The 14,155-nt window shown below is 42.3% G+C and overlaps 1 protein-coding gene and 1 pseudogene across 1 annotated transcript; one reads left to right on the forward strand and one right to left on the reverse strand.

Annotated features, from left to right (window-relative positions):
• Positions 1–585: 585 nt before the first annotated feature.
• Positions 586–2,277, forward strand: LOC138846783 (coilin pseudogene; annotated as a pseudogene).
• Positions 2,278–5,010: 2,733 nt separating this feature from the next.
• On the reverse strand, positions 5,011–5,937 carry ORYCUNV1R1533 (vomeronasal 1 receptor oryCunV1R1533). The gene has a single exon (NM_001167222.1). The coding sequence runs from the start codon at positions 5,935–5,937 to the stop codon at positions 5,011–5,013; it is 927 nt and encodes a 308-aa protein (NP_001160694.1).
• Positions 5,938–14,155: the final 8,218 nt, after the last annotated feature.

Here is a 14,155-nt window from a genome sequence, read left to right on the forward strand (position 1 = left end):
ATCCACAACAACATGTAACAATGTAAAAATTCACACATAAGGTAAAGAATAAAAAACACAAGTTATTGCTATATTATTTCAATTATAATAATGCAGGCTACTCAGTGTCTGCACTTGTAGTTGTGGGGTTTGGTTACCCAGGAGAGGTGGTAATGTGTAGGGGATGAAATGTGACATCTGGTTTGAGGCAGAACTGAAGATACTGTGGTTCTGAACCAGTGCCGTGTACAGAGTGGTACTCAGAAGTGTCACTCAGGAATGCTTTTGAGACCTGTGTGTTTGGCACTACCAGCGTTTTCACATAGATGAATTTGGTGGGGTATGGATACACTCTTGGAGTGCCATCCTGTGGCACATGTGGAGCTGAGTGTTTTATGTCACCACACTGCCTGGCTTGTGCAAAGCCTCCTATCCTTTCCAGGGTAAACAGCAATAATTCCTGGAGATGCTCACAATCAGGAACAATTCTGAAATCTAAGAAGACAAGGGATTCACAAAAGGCATGGACAATGTGTCATGGACAACACTGATCATACAAGTAAGAATTTCTGATAGTCTCTCTTGGCTTCCATTGAGGACAGCAAGATGGCAGCTTCTGAGACAGTTAGGTTATGGCTTCAACTTGATCACACACTGCCAGTCACTCCACACCGTACAGTCTTCTGGCTTCTGGTCGACCTGCAGATGCTGAATTTTCACGGTTCTCATTGGTGTCAGCTGTCAGTACTCGGTCTTCAATTCAGGGGCCCTCCTGGGCCTCTACTTGGAGCAGGTGGATCCTGTCCACATGGTGAAGGAAAGGACTGCCTCAGGGTTAAATTAGAAGAGAGAGGAGTTGCTGGGAATTCTGTAGAAGTGAGCTATGCTGCTAGGACTTATTTATTACCTGGGAAAGCAAAGAAGCAAAATTGAAGTTGGAAGAGGGTGAAGAAGTGACATAGGTTGTAAGCATTCAAAGAAGTGTTGGAAAAGGAAAGAGAACAGTAGCAATAATGAGAAGGTCTTGGTTCTTCACACAAAACCACCACAGATTAGGCTGTGGGGAAAACAAAAGAAAGGACAAAGCAGCGTGTGGCACAATGGATGGTGATGACCTAGAGACCAAACAGAAGTCAACAAACAGGAGAAATGTGAATACAAAGCAGACCAAGAATCCCAAGACTCCTAAAGCATGCCTGGTAACAGAGTGGACCACCCACTCTGCTGTCCTGTAAAAGGTCCTACTGAAAACAGCCTGGCAAAAGCCAGAAGGAAAGCTGGTGTAGGAACTGTTTCAAAGATGGTCCAGTTCCTCCTCAGACTCCGAGTCTTGCTGCGAATCCACCATGGATGGGCTCAGCAGTGTCACTTTGGAGGTCAGAAATTCCTCAGAGAAAATTGCCACTGAGTTAGCAAAGGAAGGATACTTTACGAAAGACACAGCAGCAAACAAATTGCCTGCCAAAGGAGGCTGCAGCCTTCCTGTGATTAGGGCAAGAACACCAGAACACCATCATCTAGTCCAGATTCAAGCTCAGAGTCTGAGGACCAGTGCCTGCTGACCAAGACATTCCCCAGTGTGCTGCAGGGTTCTTCAAGACAGGTGGCCTCTTCCCAGGGAGAGGCTGCCCACGTCCATGGCTGTCCTCGCAGGTGCCACCTTTTCTTGCTGGAAGTATTGTGACTTAAATGGTAGCATACAGGCTCCCAGTCTTCCCTCCATTGCAACTCTCCCCTCCAGGCTAGGAGGAGGATTGGGTCAAGGAGAGCACCTTATTTCTCAAAAGGGAGTTAGAGGTTGGGGTGTGCCGGGTAGATGATCAGGGCCGAGGCAGTCTGTGTCCAATGTTTTCAACAGAAATCCCAACTATCAGAAGCAGAAGCAATTAAATGAAGTAATAAACTCATCTACTTTCATCCAGAATCCTCAGAGACACAAAAGAAGGTTTGTAGCCTGTTACCACTCTCAGCAGCTGTCCCTCAGATCAGAGAAAAGATTGCATTTAAGCTTTTGGAACTAACATCCAATTACTCTCCTGATGTCTCTGACTACAAGGAAGGAAAATATTAAGCCTCAATCCAGAGACCCAGCAGGCAGATATAGAAATTCTTTCATCATTAGCTGCCTTGAAAGAACCTGAGAAATTTGGTTTCTCACAATGAAAATGGCACCAAGGTAGTGGAGTATGCTGTGATGTAGGGAAGGAAGACCACTGAATGTGGAGAGAGTTGATTGATCCAAGGCTGATTATTCAACCTGCAAGTAACACCTTGCATTCAGAACTTGCCAGAGTATGACTTCTCCACCTGTTCATCTGTAAATGCCTGGTTTGTGAAAGTGGCTATAAGCTGAAATAAAAAAAAACAAGGATTTAAAAAAAGGTTTTTTTTTTTTTCACCAAAGAAACGTATCTTTTAATTCAATTTACCCAAGAACTTTTTGAGGTGTTCATAGACAGTTATATAAAAGATATACAAGAGAAAAAATAAACAACATTCCTTGTATTTTGATCAGCTAATTTGTGCAACATGTTAAAAAATGAGTAAAATCTAGTAGTTGAAAATGTCCTAGAGGAAATAAATAAAATTGGCAGAATAAGACAATGGGAGAGTTACAATGAATATCACACAAGAAGATGAATCAATCCCTAAATACATACATAAATTTTGAAAGAATTTTTATTTTTGTTTGACAAGTATTGTAAATGCATATGGGGTACCATGTGATTTGCTTATACATGTACTGTGTAATGTTCAGAAAAAGATAAATATATCATCTCAAACATTTATTATTTCTGTATGGTGAAAACATTCAAGATACTTTCTATTACCTTCTTGTTTCAAAAATATACAAACCAGTATTGCAGGCTATAGCCATGCAGTGTGCACTAGGACAACAGTGTATCACTTTTACATTACTCTTTAAGACTATTCCCAGTAAGTCAAATATTTTTACAGAATTCAGTTGGATCTCATTAAAAGCCATGTACATAAAATATAAAGATATAAAGAAAAGTAAATATTTTCTGTGTGAATCTCACCAATGGAAGAATGACCTTGGTGCTGTGTCTGCATTTCAGATGCTCTAAGTTGACATGCTTCCCCAGGATGACTCCCTTCTTCTCAGAGATCCATGTCAAAGATGAGTCACAGACACCAACTGATGCTTAAGCAGGTTATGATAGTTGCACTCCTGCAGTCAGGAACTGGGAGCAGCCCAGTCATGGGCTGGATGACCATTGGCCTGGAGAGTCTCCAACTGAAGAGGATTCTCAGTCTACATTACCATACCTCTTCTTATGCCTGTGCTCAGCTGAGGTCAGGTACTAGGAGTTTCTGTCCTAAAGGGAGTTAGAGCTCAGCTTGCAGGGGAAGCTTGGCTTCAAGTGAGTGAGAGCTGCATGTGTGTTGGGGTGGTCTTGTCTCTGGGATACCCTGGGCTAGGACTGGGGATCCCCAGGCTGGGTCACGTCCTACAGCTGAGGGACAGGGAGTATCCAGTGTCCGCTCTGCCAGACCTCCAGGGGGCCTTTAGCTGTCATTGACCTTACAGCCAGGGTTTACTCCTGCACTGTCCTACACATGAGGACACGCACATCAAAGTAGAATAGACTGTGAGGTTAATGCTTGTTGCTATTCTTTTTAGCATTTGTTATTCTTTTAGCATTGCTTTGGACTACTTATTTTTTAATTTTTTAAAATAATTGGTTGATAGAATACCAACATAATTTGACTTCATATGCCTACATGTGCACATAGAAACACATATAAATGCAAATATCCCTGTCTAGCATATAGAAATAAAAACAGGAGAAAGGAGGGAGGGGGAGGGAGAGGATGGCTCACAATGCCGGTTCCTTCACAGTTTCCAGGTTAATGAAATAAACATATCTCCCTCTTCAGAGACAGGAGAGTGCACCATGGAACCTTCTCTTCCCCACGTGCAGATTTGGCGTCTTCACTTAACAGAGACCAAATGCTACCCCCACAAATCTCACCTCTACACCACCATATCTTACCCTATGAGCTCTGTTCATAGGCAATACTGGCTTGGTGTCTGTCAGAAGCAGCAGAACATACATCTGTGCTCCCCTGTACCCACTCCAGGTCAAACTGGTGATTTGTACACGAAAATGATTGAAACAACTAGGCTCCTTCATAGCCTCTGATTTCAAAGGACTCCATCACCTAAGGATGTGGTGCACGGGTTCCTATGGGGACCTTAACACTTCTACTCTGGGAAACTGAGTTTTCCTTCCACTAAATTCCATGCTATTCAGGCTCCACAGGGACTTTCTTCCTCTTCTGATTTGATGCTTATCTGAAATGGGACCCCTACTTCATGGAGCTTTTGTCCCAACTCCATAGCTTGCTCACTCCTGACAAAGTCATTATATCAGACTCAGGTGACCCCCATGACTTCTCCATAAATCCACATTTCTTGGTCCTGCCAGAAACATTAGTAACATTTTCACAATACAGGAACTGACATGAGAATGACATAGTAATCCATTTCTAATTACCAATCAGCCCATTCCTTCTTTTAGCACAGAAATTCAGGCTGCTAATTTACCCGACTCTGATACCACGACTGCTTCAGAAATGTGCTTGCACTTGCAGAAGGATTAATGTATAAAGAACTCATATCCAGGGGGCAACATTTGGCGTGTTGGTTAAGATGCCAGAGGAGATGGCTGCATCCCATATTGGAGTTAACAGGGTCCTATTCCCAACTCTGCTAGTGACTCAAGGTTCTTCTTAAAGCAGAGGATGGGAGATGCTGGGAGATGCTGGAGTTGGCTCTGTTCATTGGGTTCTTGCAACTCAATGAAAAACCTCAACTAAGTGCCTGGCTCCAGCTTTGTCCCCATTTCTGGGCCTTTACAGGCATCCTGGGAGTAAACCAGGGGATGATGAACTCTCTCACTTAATATCAAGTAAATGCCAAGTAATAAGACTTAAATAGTTAATTAAACTTGAACCATACTGAGAAGAAACCACTGTGAATACACTTCAACTTCTACATACTTCCTAAGCCGAGAAATCTGTATTCCTTTTGTGAGCACAGCAGCGCCTGGGCACCCTGGAGTCATGGCTCATGAGAATGTAGGGGCTCACAGCTGGAAAAATCCCAGCAATTACTTCAGAGGTGGTCACCAGCCACATACTAGGACTGCTTAAAACAGCCAAGCAAATGTGAAGGATGGAGGAGAGAGTGCTCAAGGACACAAAGGTGCTCACCAGTACAAGGATACTGTGGGTGGCTCTGGACTCTGGGGAGGACCTGGAAGAGATGCTCGTCCCACGGATGTATTGTACCTGCTGCTTGTGCCTGTATAGGATGAAAACCATGAAGCTGCTGGCTAAGAGCATGAGTGCCACAAAGAGAGTATCTCTGAATAGCACCTGGGCAGCATACAGCAAGCCTGAGAATTTTGCGTGACTCACGGAATAGCAGTAGCCATGATCAGTTTTCTTTGTGATGTTTTTGTCATTCCTGTTTCCAATCACATGCATAGGTACCAAGACATTCAGTATCAGATTCAGCATCCAGCAGAGGATAGTGGAGGGGCCAATGTACTTTTGTGCTTTTGCTTTGAGCTCTGCCCATCTGGGGTTCCTGGGACTGATGGTGATGGCCTGGATGATACTCAAGAGACAGGTGCTGCCAATGGACACATCCCTGCCCACTTTGTGCACATAGAATACAAGCTTGCACCCAATATCACCAAGGAAAGGCTTCATCCCCAAAGATGTCATGGTTTGGGGGACTCCTTTGGAAAGAATGACTAAGCAGTTGGCTACAGACAGGTGTTTGATAATCAAATCTGTGGACTTAAACTTGCATCCTGTGAAGTAGAGATAGAGATAATGGCCAAGAAGTGAGAAATTCCCCAGGATTCCAGAGACAGTATGAAGTAAGAAGATCATCCCTGTTATCAGTTTTTTGATGGCCATCCCATCAGCTCCCAATGCCTGATTATTGTCTCTGAGCCTGAGATTCCTGTGGGGGAAATGATGAATGAGTTTTTGTATTAATGGCAGCTGAATTCAACATTCTCTTTGTATATTTTTCTCCAGTAACATAGATTCACCCTTTGATTTCATTGATTAACATTTTTATTTATGTGCATGTTTCCAAAGAGTACCATGTGTAACATTAAGGCTCCTACAAAATATTTATTACAGGTATGTAGAGACACAGGTAGTAATTCCTGAATTTGTCATAAGTCAATGAGAAAAGAGCAGCATACCTTGCATTGGAAATCAAATGGCACTCAGGCAGCTACACACTACTGATTTGTCTAAATTTAAAGAAAAGCATGTAAATTCACCTGGTATACTCCAACAAATGTAGTGAGCTGTGTTCTTCAGGATGCATATATGTATACTTAGTTATTTTCTCACCTTGCCAATGCAATGTAGACTAGCAGCACTGGGTCTTAACAGTTTCATACAAGTTTACTTCCATACAAGATATTTATTGATAAGCAAACATCAATAATGATTAAACATTTAGGCATCTTTTTAAGATGCAGATAAATTGATTATCCTATAATTTTCTGGGGTCTTCTCTGTAACAAATCATGTTTTAGGAAGTCAAATTGTTTGATATAGGGAAGGCCATGGAAACATTACTGTGCTATTCTCTAGGAAGAGATGATCCACAAGGACTTATCCTATGCTCTGCCCTGTACACTGGGACAGGAGACATCATGTATTGTGTTTCATGTATGATAGAAACTATACATCCCTACAGTCATGTCCTACAATTATTTATTTATTAAAACATAAGTGAAAGCTATTCCATCAGGTGAGATTTCTGAAAGATTCTGGGTATAGAGCACATACACCTTCTGGAATCTCAGAGGGTCAAATTCTGTGTGTATTATCACGTAAAGTTGTACAGCTTGCAAATGGCATGAAAATATTTTCAATCCAGTGAAAATGTCAGAAGTGACACTTGAATGTTAAGCTCCTTCCTGCCTGCAGTGAACACTACCTTTCATTAACCAAGCTTCCCTTGCTTCAATGTGGAAAACAATCAGAACCTAATAAGGAACCCAGGTGTTTCCTAGGAAACAACCACTGGCTCCATTACACAGCTGGTACAGCAGAGTCCAAGGAAACCTTTCTGCCAGCAGTCGCCCCTGGGTTCATCATTCACGCCCAGCTCTGGAGGACCTCGGTGGGTTTGTCCTCATTACACCACAAGCATGTGAGTCTACAGCCCCTCTCTGGTAATTCTGAGAGTGGAAACTTTGGCTCCTGTGTAGTCTACTGAATAGCAGATTGATTTGAAAAAATAGTCCTGAAACACATTACACACCAGTTCTCATGACCGTGGACCAAACCCCAAAACCAATGTCATCATAGATGGCACCAAATCACATTAGGAGCCCCCAGGGGTTGGTTGGGGTGGAGGACTATACCACAGCAAATACATCTTTCTTTTCCTTTTCATATTTGTATGAACACAAGAAGCCACTGAGCCTGTGCTGGCTGAAGTGCCTGTTCAGATGGATAAACAGGCTTGCTGAGAACTCAGAGTCTGGCCTTGTAGAGCCAGCCACGGTAGCAATGGAATCTGGCCCTCAAGGGTCAGTGAGACCGGAAGTCTGAAAGTGCTGGAAAAATGCAACGGTGTGTGCCTCAGTAAGGGCAAGGTTGGCATGGGCTCTAGACTGGCTGGTCTTGCTCCCCATTAACATTCACAGGCATCACTTAACACAGTGCTTGGAGTCTGTCTCAGCAGAAAGAAGGCTTTGGACCTGCACAGTCCTACAGAAAACACAGTTAACATTCTTTTGATAAAGGCAAGTCCTCAAGTTGGTTTCCTAAGGAACAGAGCTCATGTGCAAGATGCCCTTGAGGTCAGAGCATCCCCTGGCTCAGCAGCCAAAGCTCCCTTCACCCTCCATCACAATCCAGGCCTCTGCACTTCCTGGAGGGACTTCCGCTCTGCCCCCACCTCACCCCTGACAGCTTACACTGTCTCTATACCTTCAGATTCTGTCCTTGTGATGTTGATTGGGCATCAGGGAGAGCTAGGGAGCTCCCAGTAACAGGACCCCATCTCCTTAGCCTAACTCACACATCTCTGAATCCTTCCTCCCTCCTGTGAGGCTGGGGCCCAGGACCAGGAGCAAGCACAGGAGAATCCCCATTCTCACCAGAACACTCACCCAGACTCCTGACTGCCTCCTCACGTGAAGCCGCTCTTTCTCACTGATATAGCAAATCCCCTTTTTCTCTGATGCCAGGACATGCATCAGCATGAAGTCCACCACACTCATAAGGAGTGGGCTGGAGGCAGCTGGAGCCCTAGAAATGGTGTGTGCCTGTGATCTCACCTCCCTGCAGAGCAGCAATTATCTTTTTACCTGCAGCTGCATTGAAAGTGAAGTTGGGGTTGAGAACATTTGTGAAAATATTTTTCCCTTCTGCTGATTACCAGAAACTTTTACAGCATTGAATTATTATCTCAAAGGAGACTATTAAACTCTTACACTGACTTTTCCTCTTCTCAGCTCCCTCGGGCAGAGTCTGACCTGAAGGGAGCAGGAGATCCTGAGTCTAACGTGGGAAGGATGAGAATTGAAACTCCTGTGTCTCCCAGGATTCATAGATTTCTGTCTACCCCACAGTGAGTTCCTCCCCAAACGTCAGAACACTCAGCTCAGCTTCATTCATGTAATGAGCAGAGCAGTGTGGAGAATGCTCCTGAGAAAGTTTTTAAAGACACAGGTGCAATGGTAAATGTGATGACCATAGTTTCCATTAGAACGCACTGTTCTTCGAGTTGGTGTTGTGGATAGCTGGTAAAAGCCACTGCCTGCAGTGCTAGCGTCCTATGTGGACATCTGTTTGTGTCCTCAAATGCTCCACTTCAGATGCCATTACCCTTCTAAGGGCCTGAGAATACTAGCAGAAGGTGACTTGGTCCCATGCAAACCACAATGGAGACCCCAGTAAAGCTCCTGGTTTTGACCTCGCCTATTCCCAACCATTGTGGCTATTTGGGATATGAAGGGGCTGGTGGGAGATCTCTCCCTCTCTCTGTAGCTCTGTCATTCAAATAAATACATAAATGTATAAACATAGGAGAATCCATTTTTCTATTTATAGTAAGAAATATGTGATAAGAAATTAAAAAGAAAATGAAAGTAGGAAGGACAAAAATGAAGGGAGTTTTACGTATGAAAAAATATAAAGAAAAATGAACTTGTACAGCACCTTGCAGGAGATAAATCACTTAATAGCCACTGGGGAAAGCAAACACTGCATTTTTGTGGTACTCCCTGAAAAATTCTTTTGAATTACAGAGGATTTAGGGATTTTATTTCAAAGATTTCTTTACAAGTTTGCACCATTCTTCCTCATCTCCAGTGGACAATGAAGCTAAAGAGAATAATATCAGTGTATATGCAGAATGTTAAGAGCTGTCAAAAATGAAACCATGATGTAACAGGTAGATTCTCAAATTCCCTTAATTCCTAGGTAAACAATCTTACCTCCTCAATTCGAGAGAATTGAATGGTTAGCATGGTTTTCTGGCCAATCCCTTTTTGCTTATTTCTTGTAGTCTTGATTGACTTTGTAATTAATGAGGAAATGCAACATGAGTTGCAATTTACTCTTTGAGGGGCAGTGCTGTGGCATAGTGGGTAAAGCCACCACCTGCTGTGCTGGCACACCATATGGATGCCTGTTCAAGACCTGGCTGCTCCACTTCTGATCCAGCTCTCTAATATGGCCTGAGAAACAGTAGAAGATGGCCCAAGTCCTTGGGCCCCTGTACCCATGTGGTAGACCTGGAAGAAGCTCCTTGCCCCTGACTTCAGATCAGCACAGCTCCAGCTGATGCAGCCAACTGGGGAGTGAACCATTGGATGGAAGACCTCTCTCTCTCTCTCTCTCTCTCTCTCTGCCTCTCCTTCTCTCTGTGTGTCTTTCAAATAAATCTTTAAAAAAGTAATTTATTCTTGAAATTCAAAACAAAACTGTTTCCCCCAATCTGCTAATACACCTCACTTTCCAAGTCATAGTTTAGAGTTGTGGTATTGGACAGCCCACACACTGTTGGTTGATACTGTGTTCAGTGATGGACAGCGTTGCCAGGATTCCCTGCTGGATTTCTCATATGGCTGAAGCCTTTCTCTGCACCAAATCTAACATGATACAATCCCCAGATTTTGATATTTAATAAATAGTAACATGTGTTATGTACAGAATAAAACATAGCATTGCAGAATTTAGGACTGAGATATTTTTTCTTATCATCAGTTTATAAAAATAAAAGTGGTACATTTTATGGAATTTTTTAGAATTCAAAATAAGTTTACTTCATTGAAATAATTCACTAGTTTCAAGACACTATTTTTCCTTGAGAGTTTATTTTTTACCTATGAGTGGCAGAGTTACAGAGAGAGAGGAAGACACAGAGACAGACATATATTCCATCTGCAGGTTCACTTCCCAAATGGACACAACATCCAGAGCTGGGCAAGACAGAAGACAGGAGCCAGGAACCCAATTCAGCAGCCCCACATGGATGTGGGGGCCTGAGGGCTTGGTGTCTTCTGTTGTTTTCCCAGGCCATTAGCAGTGAGCTGGGTGGTAGTAGAGCAGTGGGGATCTGACCTGGCCCCAATAATCAACGCCAGAATCGCAGGCGGCTTTACCTGCGGTGCCACAAAGCCAACCCTAGGAACATTTCACATGAAAAAAGCTTTTTAATTTATTAAATTTTTTCAATAGACACATTAAAATGGAGCATACATACAGAAAGCTGTACAGATAGAAGGATTATAACCTCATAGACCTGGAGAGAAACACACACCCATGAACACAAGGCCATAGTCATTGACATGAACATGTCCATGACTCCACAAGCTCAGTCCACCCTTGTGATTAATTATTATTTTTCTTGCTATCTATGAGAAGGACACTTAACAAAGGATCTACCCTGTTAGTGGATTTTCACTACGTGATCCAGCACTGTTAGCAACAGTCACCATGCTGCGTGGCAGAATTCTAGGCCTTCTTCATCTGCTGATTTAAAGATTCTCATGTTGTGATCATGCTTCCCATTTCTTCTCTGTGAAGCCCTGAAATGTCCCTTATACTCTCTGCTTCTTTGAATTTAATAGATTTTTTTTATTTTGTAAGATTTATGGTAGGTATCTAAAAGACAGAGTAATACAGAGAGGGAGAGAGAAAAAGAGAGAGAGAGAGAGAGAATCTTCCAACCACTGGTTCACTCTCCAAAAGGCCACAAAAGCCAGGGCTGGGACAGGCTGAAGCCAGGAGCCAAGAACTCCAAGTGGATCTCTCATGTGGGTACAGGGGCATAGTTCTATAGTACTAGGGACATCTTCTGCTGCTTTCCCAGGCACTTTAGCAGGGAGCTGGATTGGAAGCAGGGCAGCTAGAACATGAACAAGAGCTCTGATACATGATGACAGCATCACAGGCAGCAGCTGCACCCACTGTACCTCAACATGGCCCCTGAATTTACTATTTTCTACTCCTCATGTAAGTGAGATCATGTCGTGATTGTCTTTCTGTGTCTGAATCACATCACTTACAGTGTCCTTCATGCCCATCTATGTGGTGCTATGCTAGCATTTCCCTCTTTTGAAGGCTAGATATTATTCCATGTATCTTTATCCACTCACCTGTCAGTACATACTTAGGTCGCTTCCATATCATGGACATCATGATAAATGTAGTAACAAACATGAGGTCAATGATTTATTGAAGATCTCATTTCTTCGGATTACATAGGCACAAGTGGGGTCACAGTGTCATATGATTGTCCATTTTTAATTTATGAGCCACTGCCAAGCTATTTTCCATAATGGCTTCATCCAATTTACATTCCTATTAGCAATGTACAAAAATTCACTTTTCTCCACATTCTCCCAACGTTTGCTACCATTTCTATTTTTAAGAAGCTTTGTTACATTCCTCTAACTTGCTGCATTCTGTCAAGTACATTATATTAGATGCTGGAGACACTTGTGGCTTCTCCACAGTCTCCACATTTCTTGGTGGAGCAAGGAACATTAAAACGTTTCTATAATATAGGAATTAATTGAATAATTACAACACTAATTAGAGTAATTCATTTTTATTACTTAAAAGCATATTCTTTATATTTGAAATTAAAACATTTAAAAAATTAAAACATTTAAAACTTGAAAGCTAGAGATTTGAGACACACACACACACACAGAGAGAGAGAGAGAGAGAGAGAGAGAGAGAGAGAAACATGTCCCATCAGCTGGTTTACTACCCACATGCTGTCAATGCCCGGGTGTTGAACCAAGCTGGACCCAGAGCCAGGAGCTTATCCAGGTCTCCTATATGGGTGACAGGGATCCATTTCTTGTTGGAGCAAGGAACATTAAAAAGTTTCCATAATATAGGAATTAATTGGATAATTACATAGTGATTCATTTTTATTACTTTTCATCACATTTCTCAGGCCAAATAAGGAGGTGGATCAGAAGTGCCGCAGACTGTATACAACTGGAGCCAATATGGGTTTAACACTCAATGCCACAAGGCCAGTCAAATGTTCTTATTTCAAAGCAGAAATTCATGCTCTCTTGTTAACCACTCTCTGGTACTGGGACAGATCCAGAAATGTGCTTACACTCCCCGATGGCTCACTGCATGAAGAGCTCACCATTGTAATGGCAGGAGTTTGGCCTGTTAGAAAATCCCCAGTTTCTTTCAGCCTCCAAGACAAGCTTTGATACAAAGGTCACCACAACTGTAAGGAGTGGATGGAGGCAGCTGAAGCACTAGAAATGTATTCAAGACTGTGTGATCTCACCTCCCTGCAGAATTCAATTATCTTTTCACTTGCAGCTGCAGTGAAAGTGAAGTTGGATATTAAGGATATTTATGAAAACTTTTCCTCTTGCTAATTATCAAAAACCATTAAAAGCTGTAGTTACAATCACCAAAGAAGCTCTGAAACTCTTTGAAAGTGGCACTTCTTGTTCTCAGCTCCCTAGAATGGATGGTCTGACCTGGAGGGAACAGGAGGTCCCGAGTCTGACATGAGAGAGACTGACAGCAAAGCTCCTGTGTCTCCCTGGATTCACGAAGATTTTTTTCTACTCCAGGGTACATTCTTGCCCAAACTTCAGACCCCTAAGCGCAGCATCATTCATGTAATGAGCAGAGCAATGGGGAGAATGCTCCTGAGAAAGGTTTTCAGAGACACAGGTGCAGTGGAGAAGGTGATGAGCATAGCTTACATGAAAGGCAATGGGTTTTTCTGACACTCAAGACAATCTGTTTGGAATCACAGAGAACATGGGGGTTTTATTGTAAAAATGCTTTACCAATATTTTCCTTTCTTTCTAATCTCCAGTGAATACAGGATGCTAAAGAGAATGACATCCATAGACATTCATAAGTATAAGAGCACCCATCAGAGAAGCTATTTCATAGCAGGCGTGTTTCATGTTTCCCTTAACTACCACATCAGCCATGTTAACTCCAAAATTCAACACATTGGAATCTATATCATGGTTTTCTACCCTCATGCTTTCTTAATGCTTAATTGTTAGCAGTCTTGGTTGATTGTGTAATTAATGAGAAAAGGAAACATATAAGCTCTAATTTATGCATTTGTTTTTAGAAGAACTATACCCAATTTCTTTTTCCTATGTCATTATCTAATAGCTGCCAATTCCTGAGTGAGAGTTTAGATCCGTGACCCTGGACAGTGCACGGTGTGATTCCTCCATGTGCTCAGTGATGGACAAGGTGCTTGGGGTCCCAGATCTATTTTTCATAACTTTAGACTTTTGTACCACACTTTTGACATGATAATAATTCATTTATTGTGATATTTCTTTTTATTTTTTCTTACTTTAATCTCCCACATACAAGGGAGAACAGGTGGTATCTATTTCTGTGCCTTATTTATTCAGCATAATGTTCTGCAGTTGCATGCATTTTGATGCAAATGGTAGAATTTCATTCTTTTTTATAGCTGAATAATATTCCATTGTGTATACATACCACATTTTCTTTTCCTTACCCATTTATGTTACCATGGACACCTTGCATGATTACATATTTTGGCCGTTGTGAACAGTGCTGCTATAAACATGGTAGTGCAGCTATCTCTGATACAATGAGTCCATAT

The sequence above is a fragment of the Oryctolagus cuniculus genome, chromosome 18, assembly GCF_964237555.1.
Source record: "Oryctolagus cuniculus chromosome 18, mOryCun1.1, whole genome shotgun sequence".
Classification (NCBI taxonomy): Eukaryota; Metazoa; Chordata; class Mammalia; order Lagomorpha; family Leporidae; genus Oryctolagus; species Oryctolagus cuniculus.